At 32.1% G+C, this 21839-nt stretch overlaps 4 protein-coding genes across 5 annotated transcripts; 2 read left to right on the top strand and 2 right to left on the bottom strand.

Moving 5' to 3' along the window:
• Window positions 1–472: 472 nt before the first annotated feature.
• LOC125211507 (uncharacterized) lies at window positions 473–2106 on the bottom strand. Its single transcript, XM_048111332.2, has 3 exons — window positions 1783–2106; window positions 1517–1671; window positions 473–887 (listed from the first exon to the last, which is right to left on the bottom strand). Exons 1-2 carry the CDS (start codon window positions 1972–1974, stop codon window positions 1537–1539), a joined length of 327 nt encoding a protein of 108 aa, XP_047967289.1. The 5' UTR covers window positions 1975–2106; the 3' UTR covers window positions 473–887; window positions 1517–1536.
• Window positions 2107–2559: 453 nt separating this feature from the next.
• Window positions 2560–5759, bottom strand: LOC125211656 (aspartate carbamoyltransferase 1, chloroplastic-like). 2 transcript variants are annotated; one of them, XM_048111547.2, is made up of 6 exons: window positions 5544–5759; window positions 4613–5103; window positions 4401–4540; window positions 3274–3447; window positions 2925–3161; window positions 2560–2849 (listed from the first exon to the last, which is right to left on the bottom strand). In XM_048111547.2, exons 2-6 carry the CDS (start codon window positions 5094–5096, stop codon window positions 2742–2744), a joined length of 1143 nt encoding a protein of 380 aa, XP_047967504.1. In that variant the 5' UTR covers window positions 5097–5103; window positions 5544–5759; the 3' UTR covers window positions 2560–2741. The 2 variants fall into 2 exon arrangements, with proteins under 2 accessions (XP_047967504.1, XP_047967505.1); XM_048111548.2 differs by lacking the exon at window positions 5544–5759 and adding an exon at window positions 5236–5376.
• Window positions 5760–6879: 1120 nt separating this feature from the next.
• On the top strand, window positions 6880–8308 carry LOC125209263 (CEN-like protein 4). Its single transcript, XM_048108869.2, has 4 exons — window positions 6880–7101; window positions 7258–7319; window positions 7788–7828; window positions 7932–8308. The coding sequence occupies exons 1-4, from the start codon at window positions 6880–6882 to the stop codon at window positions 8174–8176; spliced, it is 570 nt and encodes a 189-aa protein (XP_047964826.2). The 3' UTR covers window positions 8177–8308.
• A 9974-nt stretch (window positions 8309–18282) lies between these two features.
• LOC125212065 (zinc finger protein WIP3-like) lies at window positions 18283–19933 on the top strand. The gene is made up of 2 exons (XM_048112102.2): window positions 18283–18761; window positions 19180–19933. Exons 1-2 carry the CDS (start codon window positions 18357–18359, stop codon window positions 19591–19593), a joined length of 819 nt encoding a protein of 272 aa, XP_047968059.1. The 5' UTR covers window positions 18283–18356; the 3' UTR covers window positions 19594–19933.
• Window positions 19934–21839: the final 1906 nt, after the last annotated feature.

The following is a 21839-nucleotide window of genomic DNA, read 5'->3' as shown; positions in this document are numbered from 1 at the left end:
AACAAGAGTAAGACCCCTTTCAATCTGACACAGTAGTTGGAGGAAACTCAACCCTCTCAGAAATACCAATTCCACCTGACCCGGAAACCAGCACCTCCATTTGTTCTGTCCCAATCCGGCAAAAGTGGAGCACCGAAGAGGTAAGTATGGTGGTTGGAGGACAGGCGACTATACTAGCTGACGCTACACGTGCAGCGGCGTGGGTTTTCAAGAGGAGGAAGCCGAGAGAGCGGAGAGGGAGCGAAACTAATAGCATCACTAGTTGTGTTTGCATTACAAAACTGTAGGCAATCAAAATGTGGAGAAATAATAATAGTCGTGTTCTACATCATGATCAAACAAACCATCACTATATACGTAGTACTACTACTTAATTAGCTTTTTAACGTTTTATTTGTAGAGATAAGATAAGGGAATCAAACCATGCAGATTAACAAGATGAGCTAGATCCTTGCAAGTTGCAACAAATAGCTCAGATCAAAACCCTTAATCTCTAATTTTCTACCAGTTAAAGTTCATCAATGGCAAGTGCAAACAAGCAAGGTACAGAAAGATACCGAAAAGGTACAGAAACAAGCAAGGCAAGTGCCTAACACTTAAATAAGCATGCCAAAACATCGAATTCTCATCAACTGAAGATAAATCATCTATATCATCATGCGAGTAAATGAAGTCTTCAACAATAAAAGCTTCAGAAGTAGAAAGTTCCCAACAAGCAGTAGAAGCGCATTGGTCAGAACACCTATGTAGCTGAGTCACGCCTCCACGAAAATAAAAGCTTGAGAAGTAGCAATAGTACTAATATGTTCTCCCAGTTTAGTGCTTAAACATTGCTTTCGAACATGCCACCAGTCCTCATTCATAGAGATAACTTATTATGAGATAACCTATAGGCACAGGTTCAAATCTCAGTATTACATAATGCAATAACTAGGGGAAAAAAAACAGATATAGCACACTTGTTAAACCTAACAAAAAAAACCCAACCAGATCAATGATCTTTCTAGGGTAAGGGAGAGGGTGAGAGAAAGAACTTAACACCAACTGAAGCTGGAAACAGCATAGACCAGTTTCATTTAAAAACTCAAACATGGAAAATTGAGGACAACTTTCTCTATTTGCCTTTGCGAATAACCGAACAAGTGTTAAGTACAAGAATGGGTATTTTTGGGGCAATGAATTGCTGCAAAGTGACTGAATAATTAATTTAGGATGAAAGCTATACTTGAGGTGATTCTAGCAATTACTAGTGTTATTTTACCTTTTAGGACTAACTCTAAACTCTTAAACCATCAATAATTCCAGCAAAACTCAAACCAAATCAGATAGAAATTATCATGATGACTCGGTTCCCAAACATATCACTGATCCTAAAACTATATGTTGAAGAAATTATAAGTGAGAAGACAACTGAACATTCACCCCAAAAGAATCCAGCGAGACATAGAAATGCATAATCATTATCACCATCTACAAACAATTGATTGAATAAAACTCAGTGGAAAAAGGAGCTAACCAGAGAATTAATATGAGAAATTATGCAGAAGAATCATTAGTCGAGGCAGGCTGGTGATTTACGAGCAAGGGCGGGCGCAGAGCTCGGTGAGCAGCGTCTTTCTGCTTCCGAGCATTGTGCATTTCTTCAGTCTCCACCACAACCAACCTTTTCACCTGCATTGAAAATTGTAAATAAACATGGAGTAGTACTAATTCAATCCAAGCAACATCACAACTAATTCAACAAAATAGAGAGAGAGAGAGAGAGAGAGAGAGAGAGAGTACCTGCTGGATCATTCCACGGACAGTGGGGGTATTCCATCGCATGACGGTGCGGTTGCACTTGGTGAGGCGCAAGGCCTCTAAGGTGCGGCGGTGGAGCTTCCTCGTGCCCGGAATTCCTCTAACCAGTGTTATGTAGAGATTACGGCTCCACGCAACTGGAACATTCGATTTAAATGCGTTGTATGCACTCATTTTTGTTCTATCAATTTTGATGCAGCAGACCTGTATGAGAAGGGGGAAGACGAGGGTTGCAAAATTGATGATCGACGGCGTCGGCACCTACTGGGCCTGGGCCGGTACTCTTTTTCATATTTAACCCCAACTATAACATTGGAATTTTTTATGGCCTTGTAAACGACCACACTAAAATGGTAAAGAAGCATTTTGATTCCTATATTTAGTTGTATTAAATATGGCATAGTTTCGATATTTTATACTACCAAATGTTTCACGGTTGTTCACATAAAATAAATTTTGGCCCAAAAATATCTTATTTGAGTTAGGTTGAAAAAGAATACACCGAACTTAAAGTTTATACTATTTTAAATTAATTTTAATGTTTCTGAGAGATAATGGAATTATGTTAAAGTTTTTGGACCAATACCTCTAAATAAAATCAAACTTATTATAAATAGATCAAATTATTTTTGATGGATAGATCAAAATAAAAAAAATAATTTTTTTATTGAGAAATTACAGTTTTCTTATTTAAAAACACATAGTAGCTGTAACAATAATACTATTTAATTATAAAAATGATGTATTGCTCGAGGCACAAACGGAGATTGTGAACTTCATATGATAACAACTTTTTTTTGTGTACGCCCAAATAATACCATGATATCTCAACAATCACAAGCCAACATTTCTTGAATCCTTGGCATAATCTCAACTTCCAAACAAAAAAAGTGAGAGAATGAGAAAATTGAAATAGATTCCTCAACAAATCCTTACATCTTTTACCAGCCAAGAAGCAATAGCTTCAAAAGGGCCATACGAATGTAGAGGCCATTCTTGGCTTGTCTGAAATAAGCAGCCCTTGGATCCGCATCGACGTCCACAGTTATCTGAAAAAGGATGCAACCCATCACAACTTTGAAAACAGAACACTAGCAATATAGTGGAGACAAGTCAAGTCCTACCTCATCAAGACGTGGTAGAGGATGCATCACGACTGCATGTTTCTGCATCGCTCTCAATACATCCCCATCCACAATGTACTTGCCTCTAGCTTCTTCATAAAGATCGATTCTCTCTCCAAACCTCTCCTTCTGAATACGGGTTTGATATACCACGTCACATTTAGAAGCCACCTCCATCAGATCATCACTCTCTTCCCATCCAATGCCTTTGGATGTTAGATAATCTTTTATGTCATCCTGAAATGATATTGAAGCAGTGTTATATGAACTCACCGGTGACTATAATCAAGGCAGAAATCCGCAACCTATAGAAAAAACTAGCTCTCTCGCATAGATATTTGGCATCTACCTTCATTTTCACTGTTTCTGGTGAGACAAAGTAAATTTTGACATCTTTGTACTTGGCCAGAAGATAGGCAAGTGAGCGGACTGTCCTCCCGTAAGCAAGATCTCCCACAAGCCCGACCTTTATTCCATCAAGTTTTCCTATCTCTCGTTGAATCGTGTACATGTCAAGGAGAGCCTGTTCGCCAACATAGAAACGCATATGCGTAAAATACATTTAAAGGATCTTAAAACAGAATACACAAGATCAATAATTAGATGATTCATACGTTTTGGCCAAGTGACAATATTAACTTGTCACTTAACCTATATCTAATGTACTAGATCGCGAAGAAGTGTGATAAGCCAAAGGACTCAGTCAAGCGGATAAATATAGAGCATCTTTGTTGCACTGTGGTTGTGCACTGGCTTAACTTTCTTTTCAGAATTCTCACATGAAGAAACCGAAATAACTCATCTTATTTTACTAGCATAGGAACCATACACTTTTCATATGATTACCAGAAAGCAACGAACACACCACACATATTGTTCATTGGAGATAGATGCATGAATACTCCATAATATAGTGTCAACCTACATGAACCTAATTTAAAATTTCTTTCATTAGTGCTTACAGTGACATTAGGAAATAGGAACTGATAAAGATGTACTTACTATATTATAAACTCATACTACAAAACAACGACCCATATTTAAGCAGCAATATCAAATTAGCAAGAACGAAAATAGCACCTAGACAAAAACCAACAAAGAGTTCACAACCATTTCCAGGTATATGACAGGCATCAAGAGAGTAACCTTCCAATAGCATTTAGCAAGAAAAAAAACAATTCTTATAAAAAGCCTCTGTTCTGATAGCACATTCTAAAATTGTAAATACAAATAAATCCACCCTTCCAAAACTACCTTTTAAGCTAGAAAACTAACAATTTATGAATAATTCCTTGCAAATTTTATATGTTTCTCTATTCTTCTTTCATGGCCAAGGGTGAACTAAATGTTAATGAGCAAAAGCAATTAAAATATAATTTCATATCTATCTAAAGGAAAATCATTGGATGTGAACAAGCCAAAATCTCAGCTAAATTTTTAAAGAATTCGATTAAAAAGCAAAAACTCATTGCAGACCTGAGTTGGATGCTGTCCAGGACCATCTCCAGCATTAATAATCGGGATAGTGGCTGTAGCTGCGGCCCTTCTTGCGGCACCGCTTTCAAAATGCCTCATCACTATGATATCCGTGTAGCCTTCAACTGTTCTTATGGTGTCTGGAGATCAATATGGATCAATATTAGCATATTTTCATACAGGCTCAAAAACAAATAAAAATGACTGGATACCTTCAAGCGTCTCCCCTTTTGCTGCAGATGAGAACTCTCGTGCATTTTCTGTGGTTAACACTTCTCCCCCCAGACGTTTCATAGCCGACTCGAATGAAAGCCTAGTTCTGGTTGAGGGCTCATAAAATAGGGTAGCCATTAGATACCCCTGAAGAAGGTTACTTCCAGTAGAGTTCTTCTCAATCTTCTCCATCTCCAGTGCCACGTCGAATATGGCACTGAGCATATCTCTGTCGAACTGCTGAGCTTCAATGACATCTTCGAGTTGAAACTTACTCCCCAGTGAAAAGGAAGGTTTCCTCTCACCATTCAGCGCTCTGCATTCGACTCCTCTCCTGAGAGACGAATGCGAAATGTCGGCAGATGCAGATATGGACAGAGACTTGTATGTTTGTTTCGAACAATCATTGATGATCGTTGAAACTGTAGGAGCAAGTGCATTCCCATTCATGGTCCAAGCAGAAAACATGGAAGATGATGCCATATTATACCTGGTCATACATAAAGATTAACATTTATCAGTCAGCACAATTCGAATTGCTAAATATTTGGAGTTCAAATCTCCACAAGCAGAATTCACCAATGTATTCTACAACTTCTTGAATAAATCATTAAAAAGAAACCTTTTTCTCGCCCCAATAATCCTAACCACAATTTTGATACAATAAAGTTTTCATTTTGGTTGGTTATATGATACGTCATGAAACAAACATTTTAATGTGGCAGAGAGGGTTAAGCAGGCTCCTTGAGGCATATCATCGAACACTTTGTGAACAATAAGAATATAAGGCCTACATCTAACCAAAACATGTAGGCTGAGATTGAATTTTGTGTACGCAATATCTACACATGATTGAAGAATATAATGGACCACAAATGAATTGATGAAGAGTAAAATTAGATGGAAAATGTGAGTGAGAAATAATCTTACCTCCAGTTTAGGGGAAAATTGGTCTTCTAAATCAATATTTATATAAATTGCATAAGAGTAAGTGACTGAGTAGTGACCCTTCTTTAGAAAATTGTAGTCCTCGTCCTCGAATCGGCGGAAATATTAATACCGATTTAGTATAAAAGTATTTTAAAAGATTTCATCTTTATCGAACTTTCAATATTAAAATAATTTCTGAATAAAATTCCCAGTAATCAATATTATACCGTGTGGACCAACAAATGAAACCAGATAATAAATGCAATCAACGCTATAATTTTGGGCTTTTCAAAGAGTTGCAGTAGCCCACCTTACAAATCTATGTAGCGAACTTCAAATCTTAATCGAATACTATTTTGATATTTAAGGCTATTAGGCGAACTTAGACGAGTGCATTTGGTTATTTGAGTTTAGAGTTTTTATTAAGATAATAATTTATTTTTAAATACAAAGTACTTTATCCACAAAATTGAGAGATCGACTATAACGAAGATTGCAGAACTTACATCAATGTCAAATCATCTTTTTATCTCTTTGATTTCTATCTAACTATTTTCCAAAAAAGGCATTCCTTGTTTTCTGGTTACCTGCCAGATAATAACTAAATCCAACCTACAAAGGGACGAGAAAAAAGCCTATAAACTTTCTTTCCCCATATCATGACAAACATTCGTTTAATTTTTATAAAACTATATTTATATCAGATTTTGATATTTTTTTCATAATATAGGAACTAAGAACCATTTAATATGTTTTGTATAAAAGTAACATAAAAGCATTTTATATAAGCAAATATTGTTACATAATATCTCAATTATAAGCTATATTAACTTAATGGCCAATCGATAAGTTGAAGATATGATCAAATTGTCGTTCAATACACATCTCACATTACAATAAAACAATACGCAACGTTTATATGACATATATAGCTTTGTCATAAAATCGTCTTGAGTTCATAATATTAGAATTAATTATGAAATCGAAACCCTAGAATCTAACATTAACTCTCTTCATCCACAAAAGGTGTGGTATCTTATTGCTAATTTCAATCATCACCAATGAGCATGGTTTTTCTGTTTAAGTATATATACACCATAATATATCATGAAAATGAGATTCTTTTTCACTTAAAACATATTTACAATTCTCGAAAATAGTATGACAGCCTGATTCATCATCACTTGACACGTAAAATTGTACCACGGCTAATAGTAGGGTTCAAACAGTATATTAGAAAACGTTGCTTAATTTCTCTACAGTAATATACAAATGACATGTGGTCGTTTCCACTATAAATTCAAGGGTTTTTGGTGATTCAACAGAGAAAAAGTAGATGTTATTGATGATAATGATTAAGAAGAGATCAGATCCTCTTGTAATTGGTAAAGTGATTGGAGAAGTAGTTGATAGCTTCTCCCCCACTGCCAAGATGTCTGTTATCTACAACTCCAAAAATCATGTTTACAATGGCCATCATCTTCTTCCTTCCACTCTAATCTCCAAACCTAAGGTTCTACTTCATGCTGCTGGAGATTTCACTACTTTTTTCACATTGGTAAATATCTCTTGCCTGCAATTGTTTCAGAAATTGGGCAAAAATAATTTTAAAAAAGGAAATTTTAGGGTTTAGGGTTTGCAAAGAGATAGGATGTTATGGAAATGAATTAAGCTGTTGTATGTTAAAGTGATTGATTTGTTCTACTTGTTGCAGATCATGACAGACCCTGATGTTCCTGGTCCAAGTGATCCATACCTCAGAGAGCACTTACACTGGTAAGCTTGTAATAATACAAACTTAGCTTGTAGTAGTATTTTATTAATACTGTATTACTATAATGTAACAATAGAGGGTTAAATGGGTATATATGTCGATTACAGGTTTTTCTTCATAGTCAGCTAATTGAAATGGACAAGGTTTCATATATCAATTATTACTACTCCATAATTTATCTCATGAAAAGGAATGATGTTGATCAATAGTCAATACTATGACTCTAAATTTTATTTCTAATTTTTCCGTTTTTATCACATAAAGAAATAAAAAAAAAAACACTGTTATAATAATGGCTTAGTAAAGGTTTCATTTTTACAAATATATTAAATTTATGCTGTTGATATTGATATAATTTGAATTCTTTATCTACAGTTCACTATGTTCAAGTATGAGACATTTACGTTAATTTAGAAAAAAAAATCAATTAGAAGAGTGAGTGATGATTTAATCATCCTTTTTTAATACAGGATTGTGACAAATATCCCAGGCAGCACGGACTCTTCATTCGGTATGAAACAAGAGATTATTTTGATTTTTGTTTTAACATCCAAACAAACTTAAATAAAAAATCAATTTCATTTTTTAGAGTAATTATTACAAAAACTATGCAGGAAGAGAAGTGGTTAGCTACGAAATGCCAAGGCCAAACATAGGAATACATCGGCTGGTTTTTATTCTGTACAAGCAGAAGAAAAGGATGCAGTCTGTGAGCGTCCCTATTTGCAGAGATGGATTCTGCAGCAGAAAATTTGCCGATGAACACGAATTAGGGCAGCCTGTCGCAGCCCTCTTCTTCAACTGCCAACGTGAGACCGCTGCTAGAACACGCTCACTCCTAGAACGTACTGCTCCTTAATACGAGAATAAACTATGATTGTAAATTGTAATTCTCTAGTATTTATTATGTTACGTATATATAATTAAGTAGCTACTACGTACTGTTGTATTTTGTTTGATATAAAATGTTAATTGCGTATGTTTTTATGAACTAGCTCCTAGTCTTTTTTATGAACTACTATTATTTTTTTGTTTCTTTTAAATATTTGTAGGTTTTTACTGTTGGATGTCAAATTGGAAATAGTTCTACATATTTCCAAACTAATACCCGGTGGAACACTTGCAACATGTCTGCTCCCGTCTCATCCCTCCGGGACGGGACCATCTGCATGTGTTGCGGACAAGAAATAAAGCAAATCTGGAGGATTATAAATTGAGATTTCTAATGTTTTTAAAGATTATTATAAAGTTATAACTCCTTTTCTGATAAGTTAATTAATTATTTGTTTTCATCAATATTTCTAATGTTAGAATTGAATTTTACTTCTAGTTATCACACTAAGATTATCTGTAGAATTAATCGTATCAACCCAATATGTTAATAGGCCATTATGTTGTCCGAAAAGACAGAGAATTGAGTAGCGAATTATATACTACTAGTATCCACACCCGTGCGATGCACGACTCGATTTAATTTCATCATAATAAATTCACATTTTGAATCAATTACTTGAAATCAGATACAATTACATTATTTAAGAATTAAAAATTACTAAATATTTAAAATAATTTAAATGTACAATCCCAAAAATATAAATAAAGCAACTTTAGTATATACAAATTTATGTACATTTATCGCTACCAATTGATTAAAACCCCATTTACTAAATTAATAAAATTGAAATTATAAAATTCCAACCCCATTCTCTAACCTCACTTTTTTGCCTACCTTGTTTCATTTAAATCTAACTTCGTATGTGGAGTACTAAAATGTGACTTGAAGAGCTCCGTCAAGATTGTTGAAATTGGAATACAAAGTTTCTAAATTATTGACGAATGAAAACTTAAAATAAAAATGTAACATGATTTTAATTAGTGAATTATTGATTGATCCGCAATTAATGAGATCAATGGATATCAAATTGCCAAATTCATTTTTTACTTTATGAGGCTGATGAGATTAATGGTCATTTAGAAAAATGAGATCAATTAATGGTTAAATTATTAATTGATTGACAATTGATGAGACTAATGGGTATATCAAATTGGCAATTCATTCTTAATCTATGGGATTGGTGAATTAATAGCCATTTAATAGTCTAAACTATTCAATAAAATAATTAAACCAACAAAATGTACACCAAGAATTTAAAATTCATTAGGTTAAAAACAATTGGCCAACATAATAATAGTCCGCCTCATTTTATCTCTCGCCCAACCCCTAGTTAGCCAGTAACAGACGTCAATCTCTTCTTACCATAGAGACCATCTCTCATCGGAGGCTCAGCGGCCTTCACAGTGTTGCACCTCTTTCTCTTTCTCTTTCCTCAGCCTAGCTTGGATTATCATCCTCGGCTGCCTCTGCTGCTTCCTCACCGCGTTAAGGATCCGCAGTGATCACACCGCCGTTGAAGAGCACCTCCGCAGAGGGAGACGCGTTTCCTAACTATCACTACCGACATCAAATGCAAAATCGAGAGCATCATCTCTACCATTCATCACTGATTTAGGCGTACCCGACTTTCCTCCCATTGAAATGGCACCAGCCGCACCACCGCATGCGTTGGTCAGAGGAATTCTGGTTGAAGAATTATTTTGTGAAAAGTATTTATAGAGATTTAACTGAGTAATGAACATTGATTTTAGAGTAAGGAGAAAATTAATGTGATAACAGAAATAGCGTTTATTTGATTTCATTATTCATAATAACAATGATAACGGTAATGGTAATTAATATTGTAATGGAAATAAATATACATGATAATGAATTAAAACTTACGTGGCTGTTACGATTCCTGGCTAAAGCCTAAATATAAGAAAAACTTATAAATATTCTAGAATGAGGACAAAACTTATAAATATTTTAAAAGAAAACCAAAACATGTATAGATAGATGCTTTAGATATTGCGTTAATTCTCATAAATTAGATGTCCAAGCTTGAATATTAGGATTTGTGTCTTAACGCACTTTAAAAAAAATAATTACTATAAGAAACTACTTCACGTAGTATAATATTTCTTCATATCCTAAATGCGGAAAGTTGGAAAAAAAATCTTAAATAAATAAATCCTAAAGAAGGCTTAATTAAACACAAAAGGGAATTTATTAATTAAACAAATAGTGAAATAGATTAAAGCACGCCGGGCGTTAAATGGACAACTATGAAGCCCAACTTTTTGAGCACAAAGTACAAGCTAGTTAACAGAGACACTAGAGCTAAATCACGCCGGCCTTAATTGGGTGTTCAATAAAAAAACGTGTTATGACTCTTGGCGCATGAATTGGACTGAAAGGACATACGGTTGGTGGAATATAAGGTTGAAGATAGGACTAATTAAATAGGTGCGTGTTTAAGAATGGAAGAACAAGGTACGACAAGATCAGTAGCCCTATAGCATCGTTCCACTTAATTTTTTCATATAAATTAAGTTAATTCCTACTAATTAAATGAACAATTATAAGCCCCACTCAATTATTTGATCACTACACATTTGAGAAGTAAAATGCCATCATCATATTAAATACACCATGGATCATATGCGTTTTCAAAAAGAAGAAATTATACATATGCACCACGGTTATAGTAGTCACATTTTATACAATGAGAAACACTACCTCTAACCATTCTTTTCAAAGTGCATTAGTTTTAGGTAGTGCTACTTGCAACTCTAATTGACACATGAAACAAATTAATAAATATACCTACTATATATAGGTTTCATGAATATTTATAGGTCTCATGAATTACTATATAGTACATACTTGTGTTATTCAGTCTCAATTTACCCATGGAGAAGAATGAGTGGTGTTATTCAGTCTTTTACATTTTCTTTGTTTTTCTTGTGGTTTTTCCTTATAAGATACTTGAATCATTTGTGCGAAACAAACATATTAGTACAGTTACATAAATCCTCTCTTCCTTAAACTGTGGTGTTAGTTATCACATAGTAATTGATTATATTATTAGTGTATGGCCATTCAAAATAAGGGTGTATGATTTTATTTAAAATTTATTAGTACTACACGCTAATCGTGATTAGCCAATAATTTGTTCATTAGCCGCTATATTCATAAAACAATTTATTTAAATTACGGCTTCCAGCAAGTTGCACCATATTGTTTTCTTAATTAGCCCTAGTTTTTAAACGTGATAAGTCCAATGAATATGATTTTTAGGCCCAACAGATATCTTAGGGGGCCTTGCATTCGGATTTCATATTTTGCAATTATATTTTGTATAGCATTGTATGATTCAAATAATCTACTAGAGTATATTATTAGTTCAAATCAAAATTTGAAAACGGTAAGTCATAATTAGATTTGTAAGTTTCATGTATATTTCAATTTCAGGGTACGTACGATCAAGCAATTGGGAACTTGAGGAGGTGGATTTCAAAAGAAATTTACGTGTTAATGTTGAATTTTAATTTTAACTAACATATTTTTTTGTTCTTTAATTTTGATTGATTTATATTGTTTCTTTTAGTTTCCTTATTTAAATTTAATTTTATCTAAAGACCAATATTAATCCTTTATTTGATTAGAGGGAGAGAATTGAAAATCAAATCCAAATTAGTAACTGTATTTTGTATTCTTAAAAGTAAATACTATACTAGTAGTTTATTATTCGTGTGCCGCCTCATGATTACGTTTGTTAAATCTCCATGATAGCTATACATATACCTACCCATAGAATTTTGGTACAATTTCGTATCAAATGATTTAGTTAATTTTTAATGGCCGACTAATCCATCAGAATATTAAATGATAAAAAAATTTCACTCATCATCTCTAAAATCCTCACATAAAAAAATCAAGCAAAATAGTCGAAGAATTAAAAATATGCTAAATTAGACAAAACATTCTTATTTGCTTTAAAAAAAATCAAAGAAAAATATCCTATACATATGAAAAATAATTCACTGTTTTCTTAATACAAATAAAGCATCAAATAAATATACTAGTACTTATTAATTAGTCACCACTAATAAAGTATGAGTAAGTCACATCGCGTTCTTCTAATAACATTAAATTTGGCTTAACTTATCATATTATTTCTAAAATTTCGCATCCCTCATGTGTATTCGATTACTTGAGATTATATTGATATCACACAAATAACTGATATTGATTTACATTAAAATTAATTTGATTATAAGCGTGATAATTAATTGGGATTGAATTACTTTTAATTAATTTTATCTTAAGCGTGATAATTAATTGGGATTGAATTACTTTTAATTAATTTTATCTTAAGCGTGATTAATTCTACATGATATTATTCGAAAATTAATTATTATAACAAATCCACTAATATTACTCTAACTTTCCAAGTCGAACATTTCCTCAATGTCTTAACCTTCTAGAGTAGAAAGATCGAGACACTGAAATGTGAACTCCTCAATAATGATGAATAACATAGATTTCGTTTTCTCTGCAAAAAGTGGCCGAAATCTTGGAATTTCATTTTCCTTGTTGCTGTTGAAGCCTTGAACTTCAACAGAGAAAATTTCGATCTTGACTAAATTATTATTATTATTATTATTATTATTATTATTATTATTTGCCTTTGCCTTTGCTTTTTTTAACTAATTATTATTAGCCTATGCTCTTACAGTAACGATTGCAAAGTTTTATTATTGTTTATGCTTTATAACGTGCACAAACCAACAATATATATATGGTGATAAATACGAAGGATAATTAGGGCCAACTTTAATTGCAAGTTTATCACATAGGAGTACTATATTTTTAGTGGCCTTTTAGTTTAGAGCTCATGATTAGTTCCAAAAAGCCAGTTTTTGAACTATCATCGTGGTTCCATATATGCTTTGTTTCGCTTTATATATAAGTTCCACTGGTCCACGTATAAACGGTAATTAATCGTAAATTTCTTGTCTGTAGCTCTGTACTATACACATTGTTAGCCCATTTGACAACTCTATGTAGTATACATTTATATTAGTAGTATTTAATTTTATATATTTACTTGTATATCTCCAACTTTTTACTAATTAATGATGTGATAATAGCTGTAGAAGGAAGCTAAACTCAAAGTTATTAGTAGTAGTTACAAAATCATGAAAATTATAAAATAAAAAATGTACTCTTTTGATTGGTGCTCGGGTGCTCGAGCCCACCTCAACTGCGTGTATCCTTACGAACATCTTCCACATTCCACAAACGTGTGATCTGAAACAAATTGAGGTCGAAAGTTTGAAAGGGAATCCAAATTAGCCGAGAATCATGCTCACGCTTCAAATAATACACAAAAATAAATTGAGGTGGAAAAGATTTGAGAAAAAGAAAGAAATAAGAAGATATGAGTAGCTGTTCTTAATATCCTCAAAATCCGGTTACATGATATCTTGTCGGATAGTTTAATTCGACTTAATAAACTTTACTATAATTGCACCAAGTTTGTAATGATATTAATTATGGCTTCACTTAATTAGGAGATTAGTGGAAGATATTAACAACTAATTAGGCTTTGTTGTGGTTTGTTGTGTGGATACAACTAAGGCATTTAATTCTTTGTTGTGTGGATACAACTAAGGCATTCAATAAATGATCTTGCTTTGAAACCTATTGTAACAAAATTTACTGTCTATTAATGATCTTGCTTTGACTACTAATAGTCATCTGGATAAGAATGAAAGGAGATTCCTTAAAATTTACTGTCTATTTAATGTTTTGTTTTTCCTTCCAATTTGCGGCACTTTATAGATAGCCTCATAGTCACATGTTAATTATCATGCATCATAATATAGCACTTAATTAAGTTGTGGTTTTTTGGCTTATTCTGCTGCGAAATCAATGCAGTTATTATCTGTTGTTCAATTGGCCATACTAAATCTTATAATTAAATATGTATCATGTTTGATTCATAAGATTGATCCTCTCAATTTAATCCTAAATGAATAGTCTCATAATAATTAGTCATAGTCTCCCCCCTCCAACTAAAATAATCACACATTAATCCTAGATGGATAGTCTCATGATTATTAGTTATGACAACCGAACATCACCTTATAGTACAATTTTGGTCTATTCATTTTTGTATTCACAAAGGGGAAAATGTTGACTATATTTTTTGCACAATAATCCAGGAAGCAACTTTTGTACTCCCTCCGTCCCAAGGTAGAGATGTCACACTTGGGAGATGACACGAGATTTTAGGAGATGTTATTTTGTGTGTTAAATGGTGAGAAAAAATATAATTTTATAATTGATGTAAGAGGGAACTTTTTTCCAAAAGAAGAAATATAACATCTTTTTTGGGATAAATTAAAATGGAAAATGTGATATCTATCTTGGAACGGAGGGAGTAGTATTTTCTATATATATGAAAAATCAACATTTTGGTCTCCATTATCTCGAACCATTTTCTCTATGTATCATTGTTGCTAAGTTAACCTCTAATAGAATTGACTGGACTGACTATTGAGCAACCGAAATGTCAAATGCAATTTGTGTTGCAATAGTGGCTAAAATTCCATAACAACTACTCCACAACTAATTAGAAATCCTAGACCTCCTTTTTGTCACTATTTATTTTCTTAATTATATACATTAATCATTATACATATATATCTGAAATCTAGGAACATATATTAGTCAATATTATCCGCATCTTCTATATGAAGGGTGATTAACTGATTTAAAATTTTTAACGATCTATTTTTCAGAAAGTGTGAACGCTATAAATTACTTAATCAAAAATGTTTTGGAAACATAATATCTAAGACATAATGAGGTTAAAATAATAATTGTATATTATATTATTATTTGTATTTAAAATGATGTTATGTTTATATACCTTTATATTTGTGATTGACAATATTTTTTTTAATCTCATCTTTCTTTCATTTATTTAAAGACACGTATTTAAAGTTTTAAAATAGTGTAATTCCATCTATATATTTAGTGTTCATTTATCGATCTAATAAAGTAAGATATATTTATCAGTAAATAATTTATAATGGATTTCTTATCAAATTAGTTTTTATAATTTAAATTTAAATAAATTACTAAGTCTACATAATTAATATTTGTTCTTTCCAAAATTTAATCTCTATATATCCTTAATTTTTGAAACGTTACAATTGGAACCTCGATAAAAATAAAATCATATATTCTTAACTCGTCAAATTTCTTTTATAAAATAGTACTATTAGACTTCTTGGCTCCACTCCACTCAACTGAATTGTTAACGGAGGACCAATTGTGATTCGATTTGAAATGTACAGGACCAAAAAATTCAAAAGATAAAGTTTAGAACCAAAATCATAAAATTGACATATGTTCAGGACCAATTTTGGTCCTTACTCTATATAATATTACTAATTAAGTTTAATAGTATTATATAGAGTAATATTACTAATTTAAGTTTAGTAATATTATTATCACCATAATGTTCAATTTCAAAGTCATACATAATATAAAATTAAAATAGTTACTTATTTTATAGCACAATTAAGAAAACAAGTCATATTATATTATGTAAAACTAACAATATTATAATCACAAAATAAACAATAAAATACAAAAATATGGAGTTATCTTATATAAAAATTAAAATACAAACTAATGGTATATAAAAAGTATAAAAAAAGAAAAAATATCAAACTTATACAAAGCACATTACGAATATAATTAAGATATAAAAATAATATAGTAATAAAATATACTAGCTTCCTAATACTACTACTTAAAAAAATATAAAAATCTGCCTAATATTTGTAAAAATGAAGTCTAATCTAATGCATTAACGAAAACAATATTACAATTTAGCTAAAATCAATACAGATATATATCTAATTTGATTTGGCATGTATAATCCAATTAGGGTATATTAGTCCATATTTGAATTAATCTTATGTCAAAGAGACATAGGGGTATTATGTCATAGAGACATAATGTCTCCAAGCCATAATGTCATAATGAGGTTAAAATTGTAATCTTATACTATATTATATTTTTAATTAAATCTACACTTTTTTACATCTACCTTTTTGCCGCTACATCTTAAAAAAAGCAACTATGCGCATAATGGAATTTTAATTATGATCTTAAATAAGGATGTGCTAGCTTAATTATGAAATATAGTATATAAATGTGGAAGATATGAATTAAAATTAAAATATATACCTAAAGAAGTAGTATAATATTAGAGAATGGGATCCACATTTTGTTACACACTTTTATAATTTTTTAAATGTAATTCACTTCAAATTTTTGTAATCCGTTTATAATACAAAAGATAAAAGTATAAGAAAATTTTTATCACTTTTACCTATTCTTTTGTTTGAAAATGAAAATATAATAAAATAAATATTTTTCAAAAATTAAAAATTATAATGCAACTAATAATTTCATAAAAATACTAATTCTTTTGATTATGTTCATTTTGGTCCATTCGCTGTAATTAGTAGTATCATTTTTATTTATGGAAATTTGTTCTTAATTTTTTCTCTTTCTCTCTCATAATTTATTCATTAAATTTTGGAACATTACGTTGAATCTCAATGAAAAAATATAATCACAAGTTTTTCCGTTTATTTAATCATAGTAATTTCATGGTATAAAGTTAATTCTTTAATAATAAAATAATTTATTATGAACGACTATTAAATGAGTATGTTTTTATTACTAATAAAATAAATAGATGTGGATGACTACTAATAAGTCAAATTTTAAAAGTGATTTAATACTCATAAAATAATTATATCAAAAGACTTGATTATTTTGTTTGATAATAATACTAAGAAATTAATATATATGTATATAATTATTTTTATAATTTACTAGAATTTTAAGAATTATCTAATAATAAAATAATTAGTTGCTATTGATTACATGAACAAATTCAATTGAAAAGTTAATATTTATATTAGTGTTTGAATAAAATAAAATAAGAATTTTCATTCGATGGTAAATCAATTCAAATCCTTTTATATTATGAAAAATTAAAGAGGGTTATTAACGACTTAATTATAATTCCCTAAAGTTATTGAAAGTTAATAGTTAATGTGCTTTGATTGGACTTTCCTTTTATAATTAAACGGATCTAATTTCCTTTCTTTTGAAATAAGGATATATTAGTCCATATATGAATTATTCTTATGGCAAAAACACATAGAGACATTATGGCATGGAGACATCACTACTCTAAATACAAATACGCTTCCGCTTTCATCGATCTTTCGTATTTATTATTTAACATGTATTAATGTGTGAATATTAATTAGTTATTCCAACATCTTCCACTGAATTACCATTGAATTGGTCAAAAAATATCTTTAACCGACGTGAGAAGCGGGAGTGAATAATATAAATAAAATAGAGATTTGAGAGAAAAAGTTTAAGTTGGCTTAAGTTTAGGCTATTCTAGGATTCTCATAGTTCCATGTCTATTTCCTTAAACCCCACCACTACTCTCTCTCTTGGTAAACTCTCAGCCATGGGAGTTGAAAATGTTGCGTTCACAATTCTTGCTATTTTTTATTCAACACTTTTCTTTCTTAATTGAACAAAAACTGCAGTTTGTTGAGCTAATTAAAAGAAGAGGGTCTTAAAGATTATGGACATTTTTTTGAAAAAATATTGAAAATTGGGACACAAGACATAATTAACCCTTTATTTTATTCATGCACGTCGTATCAATATATTATTAAGCTATGTTTAACAAGATTATTTAAAACATAAAACGAAGAATTCAACTCGATCGTGTGTGGAGATAAGAGTCAAGGAATGTAACACACGAAAAGAGAGTAGTAATAAAAAGTGAGAAAAGGTTCACACAAAGACGAAGGAAACCAAGATTCATAAAATTCAATATTTGGTTCAAGCTTTCTCACACAAAGTCCAACTATAATATTCGGAAAAGAATTTATTATAATAAAATTCTCTTCTACTATGATGAGCACAAAATGTTGAAGAATATAAATTTGTGGTTCATTTGTCGAAATTCCATTGAATGTGGCTCTAGCCATTTTACTCTCATCATCATCTCCAACTCCAAATCCAAATTAGTACCATGAGTAATTTCTTCGAATTCCCTCTCTTCTACCACCACCAGCAAAACGATCACAGTCACGATCAAAAGACGATCCAATGTTTGCCTCTTCTTAGCAGGTTTACGGAGAAGGAGGTGAAGGAAGAGGAAGACGACTGCAGACTGAATGAGAATGCCGCGGTGGCGCTCCACATAGGGCTGCCTGATATAGGAGAAATTGATGGAGATCAGAGAAACCGCTATGGTTTCAAGGAAGATGACAACGAAGAAGAAGATGAGTATTCTGTGAAGAACAAGTCTTGTAATGGAAGTTTGAATGGTGAGGGGAGATTTTGGATTCCAACTCCAGCACAGATTCTTGTTGGTCCCATGCAGTTTTCTTGCAGTATATGCAACAAGACCTTCAATAGATACAATAACATGCAGGTTAGCTCATTATTTAATTATCATGATATTTCCATATATATCTTGATTATGATTATGAATCATGATGTATTGATTTAAGAAAACGGTTATGATATCTCAAAATATAGTAATTCATGATTCTTTAATAATTTATATGCCTATGCAAAGTGATAAGATCATCGACTGCATATTAGTTTGATGACAGGTTTGTTGAATTGCAGATTCACCCCAATTAATTTAAGGTCCGTTGAGAGTGACCTAAAAACAAATATGTGCGAATTTTATCTAAAGCGGACAATATTAAATTAATGTGCAATCGACCTAGTTTAGTGTTTTGGTCCAAACAATTATAATTGCAGAAATCACTTATCTATCGTGTCAAACTGTCACTTAAATTGAAAAATCAACATGATCAAATCTCACATTCTCTTGTATTCAGATGCACATGTGGGGCCACGGGTCGGAGTTTCGGAGGGGCCCGGAGTCCCTGCGCGGGGCGCAGCCGGCGGCAATGCTGCGGCTGCCGTGCTACTGCTGCGCGGCGGGGTGCAAGAACAACGTGAACCACCCGCGCGCGAGGCCGCTGAAGGACTTCCGCACGCTGCAGACGCACTACAAGCGGAAGCACGGGGCCAAGCCGTTTTCGTGCAGGAAGTCGTGCGGGAAGTCGTTCGCGGTGAAGGGGGACTGGCGCACGCACGAGAAGAACTGCGGGAAGCTCTGGTACTGCACGTGCGGCTCCGACTTCAAGCACAAGAGGTCCCTCAAGGACCACATTAGGTCCTTCGGGAAGGGCCACGCGCCCCACCCTTCCCTCGAAGGCTTCACATGCTCCGAGGACGACACCGCCTAGAGATACGATGCATGCCTGTTGTGCTGTTATCGTGTCGTGTCGTAGGTGTGAGTGCTCAGCAGCAAAAAATTCTCGAAATGAGGGGAACGGTTTGCTGCTGAGCATTCACACCTATTTTAGTGTTTGTTATATATGTTCAAATAAGGATCGGAAGACTTGTACAAGTTGTGAAGTTGATGAATTTTTTTCTTGCTAATTATGAGAGGAAATTTGCCAGCTTCAAACTCTGTTGATGTTCTAACTTTGCCTTTTTTTTTCTTTTCTTTTTTTTTTTGTATTTCGTGGTTCGCACTTGTTTATTTATCGAGAATTTGATCCGGTGCAAAATTATTTCTACTGATCTTTATGATATGGTTATCTATATATAGCTTCTATACTTGTGTTGCTAGATATATGTACAAAACTCATATTACCAAATATCGATTGTTTTGAAGCAATAAGTTTAAATATTTACAGCATAATAGCTTGCATACAAGAACATAATTATCATTTGGTAAAAGTTTAATTACCTTTATATGTCCATTTGGTAAAGTTCATTTTTTGATAACGAAACGACGTTATCAAAAGTTCGAATTATATTTCGACGCAACAATAAATAATAGTATATATTTTAATACAATAATTAACTATACTTTCGCATAACTAGGAATGATCATACTTCAGCACAGGTGAAATATGATTGAAGTGTGATTTATTGTATACTGAAATACTTACATGTTCAATTTTTTTTACAAATTTTTGAACATACGCAATTAATACTTCGTTAGAATTCTAATAACGTTATCATTATTTTTTTACATATTGTCTAAATAAATTAATTCAATTTGAGAGAATAACAATCTGAGATAATGTAAATGCAGCTTAGTTGGTAAGAAGTTTCTCATATCCATTTAATAGGTTGGGAGTTCGAGTTATCATGAAGAAACCATTATTGATCATCGTTAAAACAACTCAATTAGTAAGATGCTTCTTCTCCGACCTATAAATCAAGGGTTCGAGTCACCGAGGTAATGGAAAATCGTTATTTAGTTTTAGAGGAAAAAGAAAAGGTCGAAGGCCCATTCCTCCAGTTGTGGTCTTAACTAGTGGTAGACGCAATTATTATTTCTCTGCGTATTTCTCAGTTCATATGCAACTCGCAATGGTGCAATGTACATATGAGTCAGCAATGTGAATATATTCTATATTATGACAGCCATAATTTAAATGAAATTAGTCAATAAGAATTAAGCACCTAGAAAAGTTAATGATGATGAGTTGAAATTATGAGCAACATATCATGGCTTTTTTTTCCCTTCCTTTTCCATTAATATTGAGAGCAAATTAAGGTAAGTTGGAGTAGTGAAAAAGTTAATTGCCAAATTGGATGACTCCCTAAATCACAGGCGATCAGCTTGCTTCTGCGGATCGAATTTCAATTGAGAAATAAATTAACAACTTTTCAGTAAATTAACTGTTTTTGAAATCTTTCCCTCAAAATTCCCGTTGTTATGAAAACACTTAGTTCCCGTTCTATAAAAATATCACAGGAAGTGTGAACTAAATCTGCAACGACTTAGAAAAAAATATAAATGAAGTGGAAGTATTAGGTGAAGGGTTGTGAGCGGAAAAAAAAAATCTAGTAGACTTCTTTTAATCTATAAATCTGACTAAAAAATTGAAAACACGTACGATAAACTAAGAACAAATTACAACAACCAAAATACAAAATCGAGATAGTACGTGATAAGAAAATGAGAGAATTGCGTGCCTATATTATATTGGTGTTTATTTTATTATTTTTATTTTAATATAAATGAAAATGAAAATATATTCAAAATTATCTGGTCTTGTTGGGCCTTATTTGGTTTCTAGCCAGTTGCGGGATCCTTTAAAGCCAGGTATTTAAAATTTAGGCCCAGTATTGGAGATGGACGTAAATGTTTTCAATTATTGAAGCCCAATTAATTAGGGCCCATAAAGAGTATTAACACATAAATTTATTTACGAATATTTTTTATTGACAAATACAAACTACAATTTCTGAAATTTTAACTCTCCCAATTAATGCCAATGGTAGTAATGCTATTAAGGATGTAGTAGTAACTTGTAAAGCTTTTCCAACTACACTCTTTTTTTTTTTAACTTCTTCCAACTAAACTCCCAACAATAGTAAAAAAGTGTAAGTGTTTTTTTTTTGTTTTGAAGTATTGTGCATGTATTTAGCGTCAGAGTGATTAACATTGCGAGGTCCAAAGTCTCAAGTC

The sequence above is a fragment of the Salvia hispanica genome, chromosome 3 (assembly GCF_029641045.1).
Source record: "Salvia hispanica isolate PSC_SH4W2 chromosome 3, Shi_PSC_v1, whole genome shotgun sequence".
Taxonomy (NCBI): Eukaryota; Viridiplantae; Streptophyta; class Magnoliopsida; order Lamiales; family Lamiaceae; genus Salvia; species Salvia hispanica.
Note: the sequence above shows the minus strand (reverse complement) of the source record. Positions and strands in the feature narration are given on the sequence as shown.